The following is a 19806-nucleotide window of genomic DNA, read 5'->3' on the forward strand; positions in this document are numbered from 1 at the left end:
TCAAGGGAGAACCTGAGATTTTATCCACAGAACAAAAGGTGCCACTCGAGTGAAGATGGCCGTTTGATCTTTCTTCATGGATGAGCTTTGGCTCTCTGTGGAAGATGGGATGATTCCCTCCAAGTAAAGCTGTTTAGTCTCTCCTGGACAGACAAAAGATCCTCCAGGGGTCATCTAGAAGCAAGAGAGAAACATATGAAGGTTGCAGTCTGCAGATGAGGGGTGATCATGTTATTTATTCATTTTGTTTATATTTTAAAATACTCTAAATAGCAGAAGTTAAAAAACAAATCCCGTTGAAAGCCTTTAAACCAATCAATATGTAAAACTCTTTCATTACCACATCATTAAAAAGTCAAAATTTCAACAGATCAACTGCTAGGATCAAAACCAATCATAAAAGATTAAACTTATTTATACAGCACCACAGAGAGACTGTGTACAAGGAGACAGAACCCTGCCCCAAGGAGCCTACAGAGATGAAACAACATACACAACAGAGACAAATTCATTTTTATTTATTTTATGCACTGCCTTTCTCCCTGGCGGGAACCCAAAACAGTTTACACCATTCTCTTCACCTCCATTTTATCCTCAACAACCCTGTGAGGTAGGCTAGGCTGAGACTGCATGACTGGCCCAAGGTCACCCGGCAAGCTTCCCTGGCAGAGTGTCAGGGGTCTCGCTGATCCCAGGCTGACACTCTAACCACTACAGCACATTAGTGTATGGATGATGATCTGTTTCATTTACATAGAGTTAGACTGAGATTTGGGAGGGGCTCTACCAAATGCATTTGTTGCTCTCAAGTTTGCTGTATGGTCAGATGGGGAGAACCATATATGCTGCCCTGAGTTCCTTAGAGACAAAGGGCAGGCTGAGGAATTGATTTTTTTTTCAGACATAGCCACCACACTTGGATAAAGACTTTGTTTAGCTTGAGGCCACTCCTCCCAAGCTTGTTTAATATGCCAGTTCAACAGCCCTGCAACATAAAACAATAGCAAACTGCCTCTGAGCATGTGCTAAGTTCTTTTGCAGTAACTGCAGCCTAGCCCAGTATATCTGAGATGAGGAGAGGTGCTGTGCATTTCAGATGATGTAGCTTGCAGGAAGGATTGAGCTGCCCTACCCACCCATGCAAATTAATTGTTTGATATGCAGCAGCATCGTATAGAGGTTAGAGTAGCAGACGAAGATCAGAGAGTCCTGGGTTCAAATTCCCTTTCAGCCATGAAGCTCACCAAGTGACCCTCAACTAACCTAATTCATAAGGTTATTGTGATGATAAAATGGGGACAGGGAGAAATCTCCCAGGCATCTTGGAGGAAGAGCGGGAGTTTTTTGAAAGTGAGATTTTAAACACTTTTCTTGATACAGACTTCTGGAGTGTATGGTCCAATGCCATTTTACAGCAGCCTGCCATTTACCTGCACGTTGTATTTGAAGTGCGACATTTGTGCACACACTGATGTGGAGGAGGAAGAGAGGAGGCAGCCAGATGGGGAAGTTACCATCCACTGAAGGACATCTACGTCTATAGAAGGAAAGAAACAACACACTCAAAAAATGAGTACTTGTGTATCTGATCCATGCTGTCGTTCTGTCCTAGTTTCTCATTATATCCTTGCCTCGGATCTTGTCTACCCCTAATCCATTGGCCTTACACAACTCTCCACTCATTTGCCTTCACTGCTTCTTTTGACTGGAACTCCCCCCCTGCAACATTTACAAGGCGCCAAATGTTACTTCTTCCTTTAAACCTTTGGTATCAACATATGTAGCCCTTCTGGCCAACTGCACTGAAATCTCAGTCCCATGTCACCGCTGCCCCTTCTCTCTCCAGCATCCTCCCTATGCTGTTGAAATCTGTACTGTAAGCTCCTCAGGGCAGGGACCTAACTTTTGCCTATACCACTCCTAAAAGCGCCATGTTTCATGATGTTGTTTTACAAATACACCTCATTAAAAAGTGGAACCGGACAAAGTAATGAAAATCATAAAGTCAGCTGTGAACATGGGCCTGAGAGAGAAACACTGTTTATCTTCAGCTCCATTTCATTGGTTCCATGCAAGAAAGAAAGAAGCATATGCCATATGTCTGCAGAAAAGAACATCATTTATTTATTTGAAGAAGTTCATTTGAAATGTTCTCCTGAGCAGCTGTAATATATGTTATTTGTTAAACCTTAAGCTTTTTGATTTGTGGCTGACTTTATGATTTTATTCAGTTTTTTACGTATTCCTCCAATTCATGTCTTCTTGCGACTAGTCATTGGATTTATTTATACCCTGGTGCATATTTATCTATGCATTTGTATGTGTCTTCTAAATAGACTTTTCATTCATTCTTATTTTTCATGTTTTATGGGTATAAAGGTTTTTTCCTCTTTGAGCTTTTTAATAAGTTGCTGAACGGCTACCTTTTCCTATGGAAAAGCTACTGTAGGATAGTGGTTAAGTGGTCGAGCGGCAAATCAGCACTCTGCTGGTTCGAATTCCATTTCTGCCATGAGCTCTGTAGGTGAGTAAGCCACTCCTCTCAGCTCCAGCTCTGCAGCTGTATTGTGGGGATAATGATAACACTGACTTTGTTCACCACTCTGAGTGGGGCACTAATCTGCCTAGAAGAGTGGTATGTAAGCACACTGTTATGGTTGTTGTTGTTCCTATTTCTTCTGCTTTACAAATACACAATCTGAATAAATACACAAATACACAAATCTGAATAAATGATTATTGTTTGGGGCCTCTGTTTTAAATCACAGGCTAGAGCCTATGTCCCAACAGGCCAGTTTTCAACATACTGGATACTGACCCTGATGTACCATTTGCCCATGGTCTGATTCAATATAAGGCAACTCCATAGGTTCATGTTTTTAAGTTTCCTTTTATTTCCCATCGCATCTGCATGCCCCAAGGCCCGTTTACACGGCAAACCTCTGTCAGTTTCATACTACTGTAACTGTCATGGCTTGCTCCCAAAGAATCATGGGAATTGTAGTTTGGGGAGGATGCTAAATCCTTAGCTTTTTACCCCCTAATGAAACATGGGGAAATAGACATGAAACCCACATAAGCCAGCAGCAGAGAGTGTGAATATGGGCACGTTGTTTGCTTAATAAAACAATGATCAAAATAGCCTCTGCTTGGTATAAATGGGGCAGCAGGAGGAGGAAGGACGTTTATGTTTCTTATGGTGAACAGAAAAAGGCACATCTGCATTCTTTCCCCCTCATTCTTTCCTAGACTTGCCAAATCTGGGCTGGGAAATCATATGGGGTGGAGGCTGAGGAGGGTGAAGTTTGGAGAGGGACCTCGGCATGGCATAATGCCATATAGTTCACTCTCCCAAGCAGCCATTTCCTCCAGGGGAGCTGATCCCTGTAGGCTGGAGAACAGATGTAATTCTGGGAGATCTCCAGTCCTCACCTGGAGGTTGGCAACCTTATCTCCCTGCAGCACTAGAAAAGAGCAAGAGCCCAGTAGCACCTATAAGACTAAAAAAAATTGTGGTACGGTATGAGCTTTTGTGAGTCACATGCCCTACCACAAATTTTGTTAGTCTTATCGGTGTTACTGGACTCTTGCTCTTTTCTGCTGTTACAGATAAGACTAACACGGCTACCCATCTTGATCTCTCTCTCTCTCTCTCTCTCTCTGCAGTCTGTTCTCTTGCTTACCTTGTTTTTGAATGTAAAGGTGCAGTACACAAATGATCCTGTGGTAGGAGCCAGAGAGTTAGAAATGCCATCTACGATCCGGTCAATTATATGTTTCTGATGTTTTCTGAACAGGACCCTGTCTACAAGAAGCTATTTGAACGTAACCCACAGGGGTCAGTATAACCATACATCTAATAGAAGCTGCCAGTTGGCTCAAGCCACATTGAATGATCTCAGCAGTACTTTGCTCTTGGTCAGTCAGAGAACAAGTGTGGCTGACCACAGAAACCTTATGTAGGACTGCAGGATTTGGGTCCAGTAGCACCGTAAAGACCAACTAGATTTCAGGGTATGAGCTTTCGAGAGCCAAGACTCCCTTCTGACTCCTGAAAGCTCATCCCTTAGAAATATATCCAGAGGAGTTAGCCGTGTTAGTCTGTAGTAGCAAAATCAAAAAGAGTTCAGCAGCACTGCAGCACAAGCCTCTGTGGTTATCGAGGGCTTGTGCTGCAGTGCTGCTGAACTCTTTTTGATTTTGCTACTACAGACTAACACGGCTAACTCCTTTGAATCTTTACACAAGCAAACTGATCCCCACACCAAAAGGGGGGTCTGCATCTCCATATCAAAGGAGTTGTTTACATCCCCCCTCTCCTCCTTCCCCCCTTCCCCCCCTCTCCTCCTCTATATTTGGCCAGTTTCCTTCTGCCCTCCATGCATCTGAGGAAGAGAATGTGATTCTCGAAAGCTTATGCTACAATAAAATTGGTTAGTCTTAAAGGTGCTACTAGACTCTTTTTGACTTAGAAATATAGTTGGCCTTTAAGGTGTTACTGGAGCCAAATCTTGCTCTTCTACTCAGGGCTTTTTTTCTGGGAAAAGAGGTGGTGGAACTCAGTGGGTTGCCATCAAAGAAAATGGTCACATGGTTGGTGGCCCCGCCCCCTGAACTCCAGACAGAGTCTGTCTGGAGATCGGGGGCGGGGCCACCAGCCATGTGACCATTTTCAAGAGGTTCTGGAACTCCGTTCCCCCCCGCGTTCCCCCTGAAAAAAAAGCCCTGCTTCTACTACAGACCAACATGGCTAGCTACCTGAAGCTATTTTGGGTAGGGCTGTTATCAGCTCTCAGCACCAGAAAGATCTTTAGCTTACCCCCGACTTTCTTTGATCCCAGAGCCTGGCACTCTGTCCCAGCGGGTGCAACACGGGACAGATCAGGAAGGCAAACTGGATGGACCGAAGGCGTGATCGGGGCAGATTTTGCCAGCTGGATTAATACGAGATCCTCTAAGGAGTGAGAGACAATCTTGGCGACTGAATACAGTTCATCCTCAGGATCATGTTTCTCTTTGCCTGTGCCAAGCTGAATGGAATATGACGAGACTTCACTGCAAGAAAAAAGATGGAAGGAGGGGAGAGAAGGAACCCGCTGCTCCATCGCTTTCATGAAGCCAGGCCCCTCTGATTCTCTGTGACCAAGGCAGCCAACCCAACAGACTGTTACTCCCTCATCCTCTTGCCTAGGCTAACAGAAAGGCCAGAAAGAAGGTGGGGAAAAAATAACATTTGGGACTGTGGTTGTCATTTTTTAAATTCATGTTTTAAAATGTTACCTTTCAAGTACATGCTCTGCACAGGCTGAAAGCCACTCTTTCACGATCTCCACAGTACTCTGCACATGCTCAGAGGCACCCTGCCCTTGTTTTTAATTACTTTAAAAATCTACTTCTCAGCAGTGAGAGGTTGGCAATTTGGACACACTCAGAATCAGTGTAACAATTTTTAATGGGGATATTATAAAAGCATACTGTATATATATATATATGATTTCCCTGATACGTTTGCGTTTTTACTAGCACCGCAGTATCAACGTGTCATAAAGACTTGAAATCTCTCTGGTTGCATCAGCATCATTACTAGTTCTATGAGAAATGGAACCTTTGAAAAATGACAATGCAGTCCTAAGGAGAGTTACTCCAGTCTGAGCTCATTGAAGTCAATGGGCATAGACTGGAGTAACTCTCCTCAAGATTGCACGGCAAGAGTTCCATTGCTTTTGCTCCCTTGCAGAACTGGTTGGTTGGCTATAACAGCACAATCCGTGGGGCTGCATTCCTATTCATTTCTCTCAGGGGATTCTGCCAGCCGAAGCCCACAGATGCTATTCGTTGTCTATGCTTTCTCTTTAAGTTTTAGTATATTTGGGAAAAATAGTACAGAAATGGGCGTGCTGTTAAACTATTCATTGCATTCATTTGCTTTAAGCTATGTTGCGCCACTAGGAATGCAGTAGACCATTTAAAAAAAAAAAAGAGGACTCGGCCTCTGCATACATTTTATTTATTTCTCAGATTTATCTGCCACTTTCTTATCCAAACTGGTATTTAAAGTTGCATATCAATATATCTAATTCTGCAACTGGCCCCAGAGTACAGATCAAATTATACAAAGGGACCAAGTAAAAGTAGAAGGGATTTTTCTACCAACCTGGAGGAATCCCCAGGTTTACAGAAAAACCCCAGAATGAAAAATTTAGTTTTAAAAAACCCTCCCCCCAAAAGCAACATATATAGGTGTGTGGGGTGGTGGTGGTTTGATTTCACAATGTTACATTTTGAAATCTGACCCCCATTTTGAGGGCTGCCTAGCAAGGTTATAAATATCGTTGAAAGTGGCTGTAGCTACCACCAGGAGAATGGTGGCAAGGCAGGGGCAGCTGAGGGGAGAGGGGTGGTGTATGAATAAAAAAGCAGAGGCAGTAAAGGAACACTGGGGAAGGCAGCTGTGGCACATCAAGCAATTAAATGAAGGAGAAAGGAGTGGCATAATAAGAAGGGCACTGCGGAAAGAATGTGGAGGAGGAGGTGGCGGGAAATGGCGAAAAAGCTGAAAGAAACAGAAGAAGGGAGTGGGACCAGCAGTGGTGGGTGGAATTTCCCCTACCCCAGAATTTCCCCACAGATCCCCTGCTTGCAATACATCAAACCAGAAAATCAAAAAGTTACAAACCCACCCAAAACAGCAGCAGTCAAAAAAACTGCATCATAACAGCAACTGCTCCAGCAAAAAACCAAACAAACCTGCAACCACAGAAGACTTGAGAAAACAGGACAGGCATTGACCAGTACTTAGATGAAGGACCAAGAGGGTAGTCAAGTGAAGATTTCCTAGCAGGGGGGCTCCACAATCAGTACAACTACAGAGAAGACCGTATCCTCAAGCAGACAACACGGGCACCTTGGAGAAGGGCTTCTGTGGGTGATCTCAGTTGATGGGAAAAGTAGAGTGGAGACCTTTAGGGACAAGTTTCAGATCCGGCAGCACCTTCAAGACCAACTAGATTTCTAGAGTATGAGCATTTGAGAGTCAGGGCTCCCTTGTCTCCTTAAGGACCTGAGTCTTGCTCTTTTACACGGCTACCCACCCAAAATGATCTTTAGGAACAAATAAGTGCCTTGGAATCTTCAGTTGTGAACCGGGAAGGCCCCGATTTGCATCTCCACTCTGCCACAAACTTACTTGGTGGCCATAGGCAAGCCCCTTTCTCTCAGCCTCAGCTCCCACACTTATCTACAATGTGGAGATAATACTAATCTCCCACTCCAGATTCTCCTAAGGTGCAATGGGCTTGGCCTGTACGGAGGCCATGATAGCAACAGAGCAGCCGGCAGTGTAGGTCAGGGGGTTTATGGTTAGAGCCTGGAAGAAACTGGAATGTATTGGTTTTTCAGACCTGGGGACTGGTCAAACCAGATAAATACAGGCAGGCAGCAGCCCTCTTGCTACCTGTGCTCTCAGTCGCGTAAGTGTTATCGTTAGGAGACTGGTGGGTGGACTGTTCCACCTCTGAAGGTCAACACCAGACATCGGCAGTTTTTGAATGCATCCCGATTTTCTCGTGTGTCTACTGCATGCAGATTACAAGCAGGTTCATGTCTGTGCTAGATTTGGTAAAGCAACACTCTCGCCTCCAGGGCTGTGGAGGTGAATCTGGAAAAAATTCTCTATGAACAACTCTAAGTATTTGCGTGGGTGGGGCTTACGCATGCCTCTGATGTGTCTATGCAACACATGATTACATTCTGGAAGACACTTCCACAAGATCCGGTGATAGCCACTGGTTCCTAGGTGACTTTCCTAAGGGATTAGGCAGGGAGGATCCCATTTGGAAACATATGAACTATAATAGCTTAGCAGCACCTCCATATATAAAAGCAGTATACCTCTGATTAGTGGTTCAGGACAAACAAGGGAGGGCTCTTCCCATTGTGCTCGGAGGGAAGGTGGCATGGTTCAGCCCAACCTTGTCACATCTCAGAAGATAAACAGGGTCGGTACAAGGAGGACTTTGTAGAGGAAGCCAATGGCAAACCACTTCTGCTTCTCACTTACCTTGAAAGCTCCTTGCTGTGGTTGCCATAACAACACGTATGTACACAGAGAACTTCTCAAAGGCATCGAGCTGGCCACTGCTGGAGAAAAATACGGGGTACATGGCCCTTGATCAACTCCTGCAAGTCAGTTCTTAAAATGCAGGAATTCCTCATCCTCCCATTGGACCTGTGGTCATTTTCCTGCACTCTTCCATTTCCCATAGACCCACATCTAGCCATAACACTCCTCGCCTTCTACAAAAACCCACTCTGTTCATCAGCAATTGAAAGCGCAAGAATCCACATGTCTAAGCCTACTGACTTCAGTGGTCTTGGAAGGTGGGGTGTAATTCTGGGCAAATCCACGTGTCCCAGCGCATCCCGGCGTTGCGGTAAACGTTCGCTAAACTTCCAGAAGTATAGCGTCTTTCTAGCGTGATTTCTGACGCTAAACTTATGGAAGTGTAGCATCTTTCTAGCGTGATTTCTGACTCCCAATGAGTTTTTTTTTTGTTTTGGTTAGGAATGCTTCGTCTCCCTCTGGGTAGTGTTAAAAACAGGGGTTTGTACCCTCTCCTGAGTGTGCTGGAAGAGTTTACATGTTCTGTACTACTGTGTACATACACAGGCACCAGCAAGTCACAACTGATTTATGGTGACAACCCCTGCAAGGGGCTTTCAAGGCAAGTGAGAAGCAGAGGTGGTTTGCCCTTGCCTTCCTCTGCAAAGTCTTCCTTGGTGGTCTCCCATCCAAGTACTGATTCTGCTTAGCTTCAGAGAATCTGACAAGATTGGGCTATACCTGTTGCTTTAAATATGTACTCCTGTGTACAACCTGTGCTTCATGTTGTCTAATGTCAGTCCTAGAATTGATTATGTTCTGTTGCAGCATTTCTTCTACTGTGTATTGGATTCTTGCTAATGCTATGTCTTTGTAAACTTGGATCCATTTACCCTATGGCATTGTTTATGGAAATGTCCTTAACACTGTATGGAAATGTACTTGATATACTGATTGTACTAATCTCATACTGTGTAATCCACCTGGCGTCTCAGTGACAAAAGTGGACTATAAATAACATAAATAACTACCATGCCGCCTCCCTCCATATTACTGTGTAGGAGCATTGAACACCTTGAGTTAACAGATTTTGGAAATTTCTCCTGTTCTGTTCTTGCTCTAGCATTCCCCTCTCTTCTGCGTTCCACTCCTCCTCAAATCTGGTTTAGTTAGAAGAAGAGACTGGGGTGAGCACACTTTGCTACAGGTTTTTAGTCCCTTTTGGTTTATTTGCATCTTTTGCCCTCCTTCTTTTGATCAATGCTCACTGACACCCTTGGGAAAGAAGCAATTATGTCTGTATCAAGACTCTTTGTCTGCAGTGTTTTACTGCACTGTTTTATTGACAAAACTGAATTTGAATTTAAATTTTACTTCCTTTATATCCTGCCTTTCTCCCCAACGGGGACTGAAAGCAGCTTATATTATTCTCCTCTCCTGCATATGATCCTCATAACAACCCTGTGAGGTAGGTTAGGCTGAGAGTATGTGACTGGCCCAGGGTCACCCAGCAAACTCCCATGGCGGAGTGGGGAATCGAACCCGGGTCACCTAAATCCTAGTCACCCAAATCCTAGCAAGCTGCTACACCACACTTGCTGCCTACAACAACCTTCAGAAAATAGTACAAAAACGAACACAGGATCAGTACAACATTCAGAAACAAGCAGAAAGGGTGGAGGCTTCTTACTGCATTGGTTTCACTTTGGAAACCAACACTGTAAGCTGGAACTCCAAAATCCAGATGCAGAGAATTTTGGAAGCATTAAGCAAACCATCAACAACCTGACTTAAGAACGTAAGAACATAAGATAAGCCATGTTGGATCAGGCCAATGGCCCATCCAGTCCAACACTCTGTGTCACACAGTCGCCAAACACCAGGTGTCCTCAGGAGGTCTGCCAGGGGGAAGGGACACTAGAAGCCCCCCCCCACTGATTGCCCCCCCCAAAACATCAAGAATACAGAGCATCACTGCCCTAGACAGAGAGTTCCAGCTATACCTTGAGGCTAACAGCCACTGATGGACCTCTGCTCCATATGTTTATTCAATCCCCTCTTGAAGCTGTCTATGCTTGAAGCTGCCACCACCTCTTGAGGCTTAAACAAGGTAAACCCTTTAGAATAAAACCAGACTATGTCAGGGAAATCAAATGGCCAGAAACAGAAGGCAGAGTTGCCAGCTTTCTCACTGACCCCTGCACATGTGTTTTGAACAATTGCTTTAGCTGTGGTGTGGGTGTTTTTACAATTCGTCACTGCAGAGGACATCCCCCCCCCCCGCCCCAAACCCAGTATAGGAAAGAAGCCTCCACTGGTCAGAATGCCAGAAACTCACCTGGATATCACACAGCTGCTGGTGCTCAGAACCCACTTCTCAGTGATCATGCTCCCAGCGCAAGCAGGCTCTCCATCCTTCAACACTGTGATGTGCCAGGGAAAGCCCTCCTTATCACCAAGGTTGTTGTCATTCTGGTTGTTATCTTGATTACCCTGGTAGTTGCTTTGGCCGTCACTTGCCCCATTATGGAGGAACGGAGATGATGGCTTCAGAAGGCAAAATCCACTGTAATCTAATGATGGAGCAGAAGAACCAGCTTGAATAAAGCCTCACAGTTTCTTGTTGGTAACCATTTACATTCTGCATGCATACAAACAAACCCACCAAAGGCCTTTTTAGGCAGGATGCACATGTGTACTCAGAGGCTGTTTGTGTGTATTGGAAATGTGCTCCTCCCAATACACTCAGTTGGCATGTTGTGTGACTAGCGGGTACTGTGTGTATTTTGCATGTGTCTATGGTTCTGGGATGCATGTGAACCGATCACTGGATTTTCCAAGCTCTCATTTGCGCATGCCAAATTTTGCACACAAAATTCGCGCTGCTCAAATAACATGGCTATTGTGCGTATCGGGAGGAGCATGCTCCCAACAAGCATGGATTCTGGCCTCCCAATATGGGTGAACATAATGTCTGAAAAGGGCTGCACATGCTATCAAACCTATGCCAAGAGAACCTCAGTCTTTGGGCAAAGAATATCTGAATTTTGCACACTTCAAGTCCTATGCAGATAAACAGCTCTGACCCTATGATACTGCTTTATGCTGTGAGATCATTGGTCCAGCTAGGTCAGTATTCTGTATCTAGGAAGCAGCTCTCCAAGATTGCAAGCAGAGAGGGATCTTTCCCAAAGCCTGCAGTCCCTAAACAGAGATCCCAGGGACTGGTCCACCTCTACCCACAATACAATGGAGCCTTATACCAAGTGAGGCCATTTGTCCATTTAACATAGAATTGTCTTAAAATGAGACAGGCCCTCCAGAGCGTCATGAAAAGTTCTTTTCCATCTTTGCTACTGCAGACTCTTTAACTGGAACATGCAAAGAATTGTACTTGCATAGATTTGTTTCTGCTAATCAGCATACGAGACCCTCGTGGCTGTGGAAAATGCTGCTTACTCAGCCTCCACGTCTCAGACTAGCCGGTTTTGGAAATTTCCCCAAGTGTTGCCACAATACTTTCAAATCTGTTTCCATGGACATAAGGATTTGAAATTTAGGGTAGATAGAAGGTGAAAAATGTGAACACTGCTTTTCTTGAGGTGTTGAACTCTGTGCCCAATATCTGCAAATGCCAGCAAGGGACTGCATATAAGAATCCAAAATGAACCCTGCCAGATCAAACCGGGGGGGGGGGGTCTGTCTAGTCCAGCATCCTATTTCCCACAAAGGCCAATACGTCCCCACAAGAAACAAGTGTTCAAAGGCACACTGCTTCCCAACATGTAGCCAGCCACCATAGGTAATAAAGACAAATTTTCCCTCCACGAGTTTTTTGAGTCCTTTGGATGAATATCTTATCAACAGACTGGGCAAAAAATAGTTCACTGCATTTGGGGGCTCTCAAGTCCACAGTGCTGGGTCTTTCCCCTCTCGGTTGAGTAGGTCTCTCTTTATTTCCTATTTTTAATCATTTTTTTAAGGGTCTGGGACCTAGGCCAATACGCTGGCAGTATCTGCATACCGAGCCAGGCCAGATCAATATCTGTGAACTCGCCCATGTCATCATCATTGAGAAGGAGAAAATCCAGGTCTTCCTTCTAAAAAGGCGTGCAAACTGATGATTGACTGTCAATTGCCACAAGCTCCTCCTCTGAGGGGGGACCACGGGTGCTTGCCAGGCCACATGCTTTGCACGCGTAAAGTCCTAAGTTGCACCTCCAGTTAAAAGGCTAGGAAACAGCAGACCAGAAGCTCAAATATAAAGCAGTTTTGTATGTATGGGTTTAAGGAGGAGCTGTGGCTCAAGGGTAAAGTACCAGTTTTTAAGATCAGAAGGCCCCCAGTTCAGTCTCTGTTATCTCCAGTTAGAGATAGCAGATGTTGGCGAATGGCCCTTTTCTGTCTGAGGTCATAGAAAACCACGGCCCATCACAGGAAAACAGGGGTAAGTGACCCTGCACATGTGTGCCTAAAAGGAGCACGCTGCACCATTTTTCTTGGCACACAAAACCAGTTTCCTGCCCAAGGCAACCAAGAACAGTCCCTGAAACTCTGGCAGAGTTGCTAGGTCTGACCACATGGGAGGATGTAACAGGCATTGCTTACACACATTACTGCCTTCCAGATCTGCACAGCCACCAGCCGGGACCAAGGTGAGCCCCTGAGGCTCTGCTGGGATTTAGCATGATCCCAGTGTGTCTGACCAAGGACGGCTATCTTATTCCCCCTCTTTTGTTTGCTGGCACTACCGGATGTGACTTCACTGTGATGACCCACTTCCAAGCACCCAGGCTGGCTGGCCACTCCTGGGCCGTGCCTCACAGCCACAGGAGACTGTCTCAGTGTCCAGGATTTGGGTCACACCCGGGCAACATTGTGCAGCTGCAGGGGGCTGCCCAGGGGCCCAGGATTCTGGACACTTCCCCAGGCTGGTGGCAGCATGCAGGTGTCTGGTATTTGGGGAATGTTTCCCCCATACAGTCCCCTAAAATACAGGACTGTCCGGGTGAAAACCAGACACCTGGCAACCCTAATGCCTGCTGATGCTGTTAACTCACCTTCCACCTGCAAGCTCTCCACATCCATCAGAACTTTGTTGCCCGGCACTTCCTGGTACCCTTGAATCATTTCCTGGGCCACAGTGTTGTGGCTGAGCTTCGATTCTTGGATGCCATTGCTAAACCTCAGTATGAAATGTGCTCTGAAGGGGCTAGACCTGGAAAAGAAACCAAGAGTACCAGCTAAGGATGCTTCAGACCTTCTCCCCAGATTTGGAGCACCAGCGTATCTAGTTTCCAAAGATGAGCCAAGGAATTAGGAATCCTCCATTGTTCCGTTTTCCAACTTCCAAGTTTAGAACAGAGTGCAGTGCACATGCAGTGTAACGTAACTTTTGGTTCCTCTGTATTACCAATGTGTGTCTGTGTGTGTACTGAACAAAAGCTGCAAAAGAGCCACCTTGATGTAACTGTATGAATGCTTGTATCAAGATGCTTTTCTGTAGTGTTTCACCAATGCACAGGAGTGCATATGCGCATCAAAGACCATAAAAAAGCAAACTCAGTGCTATCATAAATATTATCAGTATCCATCAGTAACACAGAGCACATGAAAACTACCAGCTCCCAATTCTGGCATTAATTTTAGACATTCTCCTTGTTAAGGATAGGAACACAGCACAGAACATCTACAATTTGCTCTGCCCCACATTCATCAAGCTCCACCCCTAAGGCACCAGACTCTACCCCTTCACTTGCCAGGCACCCACCGATAGTAAGCTCCTGTTTTCAAATGTTTCCAAAGCCATTTGAAGACATTTTTTTAAATCCCCAAAGGCCTTTTGAATTGATATTTTTAGGTTGTGTGCTACCTTCTTAGAAATTTTGCTGCTATAACCTCTCACATTATTTTAAAACCAGGGCTCATTTCAAGGGGGAATGTGCAGGAACGCAGTTCCGGCAGTCCCCCAAAGAGGTCACATGACTCTTTGGGGGTCACAGTTCCCCAGAGGCCCTACCCACCTGACTCTCAGCCATTTTGGGCCCGTTTCAGCCTGGATTGGGGCTGAAACGGCCCAGATCGGGCCTCTGACTGGTAGTGGATCACTCTCCCACTCAGCAGCAGCCCGATCCTGACCATTTTGGGCCCCTTTTCGGAAATTTTCAGCCCCTTTTTGCCATTTTTGTCCAAAACAGCCAGGATAGATGATGTCAGGGGGTGTGGCATATGCAAATAAGTTATGCTAATGACACTTCCGGCAATGGCAAGGGTGTGTCATATGCTAATGAGTTATGCTAATGAGTTCCTCCAGCTCTTTTTCTACGAAATGACCTGTTTAAAACATTTTATTCTTGCTATTTTAATTACTGTTGAAATACATGTTTTTGACTGTCATGTTTTTATCCTGTCTGCTGATTTGGAAGTTTGTAAAAAGCAGCCTGTATCTTTTAGGAAAGAAAATTACGGATGTGGAGCAGCCAGTTCGAAAATGCAGCCATCATCTTCTTCCTATCCTAATCCTCCCCACAAATGGTGGAGACAGAAACTCTGGGGATGTCCAAGAGCTCTCACTGTCTGGGACCCCTGTCTAGTGGAGAGCTCAGTTCTTAAACACCAAACACACAGAGATTCAAGGGCACGTGAATATAAAGGCATTTTTAAAAAGGTCAACACAGTAGACTTTGAATTCAGAGTTTAAAGCAGGGCTTTTTTTCAGCTGGAACATGGTGGAACGAAGTTCCGGAACCTCTTGAAAATGGTCACATGGCTGGTGGCCCCGCCCTCTGATCTCCAGACAGAGAGCAATCTCAACTCCCCTCTGTCTGGAGATCAGGGGGCGGGGCCACCAGCCATGTGACCATTTTTTCCGAGGGCAACCCACTGAGTTCCACCACCTCTTCCCCCGTCCCCCCAAAGCCCTGTTTTTAATGATTTTCTATTTTTCTTATTTTAACTGCTGCCTTTATCTGCTTTTTGCCTGTTTTATTCCTGGTTTTAAATATTCTTGTTGCTAGATTTATTTAGTTTTAAAATCCCAGCATGGTAGAGTGGTTAGAGTGCTGGACTAGGATCTGAGAGACTCTGGTTCAAGTCTTCACTCTGCTGTGGAAGCTGTGGGAGACCTTCAGTCTCAGCCTAACCTACCTCACAGGGTTGCTGTGAGGATAAAAAGGAAGACAACAGAATGATGCAAGACGCTTTGGGTCCCATAGGGGAGAAAGGCAGGGTATAAAGGAAGTAAGGAAGTAAATAAATACATGTACTCACATTAGTGCCATTATAGATGAGTCCTGATAATGCTGTTTCAATGTACTTTTTGCAAAAGCATTACTAATCTGCAAGGAAAAGGGGGGGAGGGGAGGGAAAAAACCCAATAAAAGTTATCTCAATAAAATTGTTGCTAACATCCAGACCTGCTTCTCTGCTTTTAACTGGTTTGAGCTGCAGAAATCAGCAGTTGTTGCTTTCCATGGGGCAAAACAGAATCAGCTTGTGCAAGTATAAACTGCTCTTAGGGGGACAGCTGCAGAGACTGGTTAAAACATTGGCGTCTCTCGATATTAGCCATTGCATGTTCACAATACCAGGGTCAGTGGAGTAGGTTTGGGTAGAGACAAGGCAGGGTTTGATTCCAGGTACAGTATGGGAAAAACGAAGGAGAGAAACAAACTGGCATGGCTGGAGAGGAAGAGAGCCTAGAGCAGGATGCGAGCGCTGCTGACCAAAGATCCATGCACAAGAGGCTCAAAGAAGTAAAAGCAGGTAACTGAACCAGGCCTAACCACTGCTTTTGATCTCCCAAAGCAGCAGTTTCGCACTTCCACCATCAGCCCACCCAACTTCCTTTCCTGACAAGCAGACCTCTGGTTTAATATTAAGGTTCCCAACCTCCAGGTTGAGTCTGGAGATCACCCAGAATTGCAACTGATCTCCAGACAAGAGATCAGTTCCTCAGGGATGGGGGGGGCATGAAAGGCTGCTTTGGTCCTTCCCCTCCCCAAACCCTGCGTTCCCCAGTCCCTACACCAAATCTCCAGGAATTTCCCAACCCAGTGTCCCTATTTAATATAGAGTTGCCAAATTTCCAGCCAGCCATTGTTGCTGTGCCTTTATCAGCTGCTTGATATGCACTGAGAAAAATGTTATCATTGGCTCACTTCTGTGCTTGAGCTATGATTAAAGGAACAGCTAAAGAAGAGGGCTGGGCAAGCAGGCAACCTCATTTTAACCCACAACAGCCAGGGTGCCAGGTCATAATAACTCAGAGCTCCCTCCTGTGCCTTTATGGTTGATACCAAATTGATAGCTATAGCTTCTCCTGCCCATTTCCCCCTGCTCTTCTTATCTCCTCCTACCCAGTGTTCCTGCTGGCAACTGGTAGCGGTGGATGAGAAAAAAGGGGAATGGACAGACAACAGAGTCTGTGACATCTCAAATTCATCTGTTAAAGTACAAGTGCAAGAAAAATCTCTGGGTTGCAAGTTGGCAATCCATCGGCTTAGGGCTGTAGCAAGCAGGATACGCCCCCACAGCTCTTGCCGGAGGTGGGCAAGGCAATAACAACGTAAGAAAGGCCCTGCTGGATGAGGCCAGTGGTCCAACTAATCCAACTAGGGTTGCCAGGTCCCTTGAGTCCCCCGGCTGGAGACTGGGCACCTGGCACTCACCCTGTGGAGGCTTCAGCGTCTTTCCTTGCGCGTTCCTAGCGTGTGTGATGACATCACTTCCAGGAAGTGACATCATCACACGGCTCAAAGGGTGGCCCGGGAACACTCCCGCGCTCGCCAAAGGGCTGAATCGCTCCCCCGCAGGAAACGGACCTGTTGCAGGGTGCAGGAGCGGACTGCGGTGGGGTGTGGGGGCATGCCACACCGCTCAGGGGTGCGCTGCGCCACCAGGGGGGTGCTCCAGAGATCACCCCCCCCCCCGCTGGCCAGGTGAGTGGGGGCAGGGGGAGGAGGTGGGAACAGGGGATCCCCCGCCCCGGTGGTTGAATGGCAAGCCTAAATCCAACATCTTGTCTCACACAGTGGCCAGCCAGTAACTATGGAGGGCCAATGACACGACACGGACGCCTTCTCCCCTGATGTTGTCTCCTGTATTCAGAGGTTTATTGCCTTTGAATGTGGAGGATCCACGAAGGAATGGGAAGGGAAGAACAACAACTGCTTCATTTCTGGGCTCTGCAGCATTTCTGAGTTGCCACCTGACAGCCCTCTGTGAGGCCCGACCAAGGTTATTCTCGGATACAACCGCCCCGCTTAGCCCCTAGCACTGTATCGTTTATTGACTGTATTGTTTATTGAATGTCCCAGCTGTTGATCATATTGGTTTTGCACTGTGTAATCCATCTTGAGTCTCGGTGAGAAAGGCAGACTATAAACAACATAAATAAGAAATAAATAAAAATAGCAAACTGGCTAATAGATGTGAACCAGGGATGTCCCCTGTTCCAATCTTGGTACCAACTCCCTAGCTAGTCTTAGGGTGGAAATACATGTTACTGAGTACCTAGGGATGCTCAAGTGCAGGACTATATGTAGGGTCCTCAATTCACGTTCAGGCTGTTCTTGCTTGGAGCACATTAATGCCACTTTCACGAGAGTTCCCTTTGTGTGACTGCATCTGCAAGTGATTCCAGAGGGGAAAGTGCCAAATCAGCTCTGTTTTGGCTGCAAGAACAAGTACTGTAGGCTCCTTTGACTTGCCTACAACTTGCATTGTGAAAAAGTGTCAAGATCTGCATTTCAATGAATGCATGTGGGGGAAACTTTTAGATGTTGAGGAGGAACTGATATCAAATGTGCGGATACATTGAAATGTGTGAGCGAGTGCATGGAAAGTTGGAGGGGGACACATGAAATGAGGTTCACTTGAGCATCCCTAGATAAGATGTCTTGTGTAGAGAGAACCTTATGCAAGCCATTCCTTCTAAGTACCCTTATCTGCAATATGGGGGTGGTGGTGGTTACGAAACTGGCCTACCTTACAGGAAAGTTGTAAGGATTATAGGCTAATGAGTATGAAATGCTTTGAACATGGAAAGTGCTCAAGGTTATTATAAGAGGCCATTTCCGGCTTCCTCTGCCTTACCAAGAGTCAAGAGCAGCCAAAAAAAATATTATCAGCTATATTACTCATATCTTGAGGAGTCAGGATTGTCTCCCAACATCCTTTGGGGCCCATTTCCTTGGAAGCGACATTTTAATCACAGCAAACTCCAGTGACCCACTGCCCGTTGTCACGAAAGCTTGCATTTCTCTGTACCAAACAGAGGACTTTGTCCCCTCTCCAAGGCTGCTTCGAGTTTAGTTAGGAGGATCACCTGAGTTCAGTGGGGAAGAGGCCGCTTAGCCTCACCCAACAGTTCAGTTTCCATGTTGTCAGAGGGCATCTGGCCATATAAGCTTGGAGCTGCCGTGGCTGAGCTGAACACGGCAGCAACTAAACACCCTCCAACATTTCAGAGACAAAAACAGAGACCTAGACCGAGTTTCTTATGCCATGGATCACTAGCCAAGGGCCCCATTCCAATTGTTACACATTGCTTAAAGACTGGACTTTGGCTTCTACGTGAAGCATTCATTCACTGACTTGGGAATTGTTTGCTTTCCTTTAAAAGCCAGGAGTAACTGAGAACTATGAACTAGTCTGGTAACTAGTCTGGTAACATGATGCTGATGGGTAAAGGGCACCTCCATGTTTAGGGGTCCTCTATTTCTGAATACCATTTGCTATGGGGCAATAAACAGGGAGGTCTCATGCCGTGTGCCACGGATGAGGGATCATGTAGTTGGCCACGATGGGAAACAGAATGCAGGGACAAGTGGCCCTTTGGGCTTATCCAGAAAGGCAGCACTTGTGAAGTCCCTAATTCGAATTTCACCTCTCCTGCAAAGTCACGTGGTAGCCTTAGAAAAGTAACTCTCTCTGTCTGAGGGCCAAACTACACATGACGAATGACACAGGTTGGAGACTTGTCAGCTTCCCTCAAGTTTTGATGGGAAATGTAGGCAGCTGGGCGGAATGTTGGACAAGTGACAGTTGAAAAGTCCATTGGACAGCAGTCGGAGAGCCAAGCTGTAAAACCAGGACGCCTACATTTCGCACCAAAACTTGAGGGAAGCTGACAAGTGTCCAGCCTGTGTCATTCATCACTTGTAGCTTGGCTCTTAGTCTCCCATTTGAAATATGGGGACAATGCTTGACAGGGCTGTTGTTAGAAATACAAGATGACGTCTGTGAAATGCTTTTAATACTGGAAAGTTCAGTATTTTTATTATCATTGTGATTGTTATTCTTTTCTTATTAAAGACACAAAAAGCTTAATTGTCCTACATGAGGTTTTTCAAAATGGCTTTTTTCACACACCTGTAAGATCGCGTGAAACTCCTGGAATGAAGCACCTTCCTAACGCAATTTCCCAGCACGATCCCCTTTAATTTATTTATTTATTTATTTATTTACTTAGATTTATAGTCCGCCCACCCCAACCAAGTGGGCTCAGGGCGGGTTACAACAATTTAAAAAACAGTACACAATACATCAGCAATAGCCTTTTAAAATATAAATCATACAAATCATTCATTTAAAACATTGGCACCATATAAATACAGCTATCAAAATTGCAAACATAGCAGCACGTTATACATTCACCTATAGACGATCATATAATGATGTGAGATGACTTTGGGTGGGAGGGC

The 19806-nt window shown here is 45.6% G+C and overlaps 1 protein-coding gene across 1 annotated transcript in view; it reads right to left on the reverse strand.

Annotated features, from left to right (window-relative positions):
- The window catches only part of LOC129344909 (transmembrane protease serine 11B-like), a 79560-nt gene continuing 59754 nt past the window's right edge, over positions 1 to 19806 (reverse strand). The window contains exons 4-9 of the mRNA XM_055001824.1: positions 15371 to 15438; positions 13162 to 13319; positions 10440 to 10674; positions 4820 to 5055; positions 1431 to 1537; positions 1 to 174 (exon numbers count right to left, since the gene is read on the reverse strand). Of these exons, the coding sequence (XP_054857799.1) occupies positions 1 to 174; positions 1431 to 1537; positions 4820 to 5055; positions 10440 to 10674; positions 13162 to 13319; positions 15371 to 15438 (978 nt within the window). The remainder of the gene's footprint in view (positions 175 to 1430; positions 1538 to 4819; positions 5056 to 10439; positions 10675 to 13161; positions 13320 to 15370; positions 15439 to 19806) is intronic.

This window comes from Eublepharis macularius, chromosome 17 (assembly GCF_028583425.1).
Source record: "Eublepharis macularius isolate TG4126 chromosome 17, MPM_Emac_v1.0, whole genome shotgun sequence".
Classification (NCBI taxonomy): Eukaryota; Metazoa; Chordata; class Lepidosauria; order Squamata; family Eublepharidae; genus Eublepharis; species Eublepharis macularius.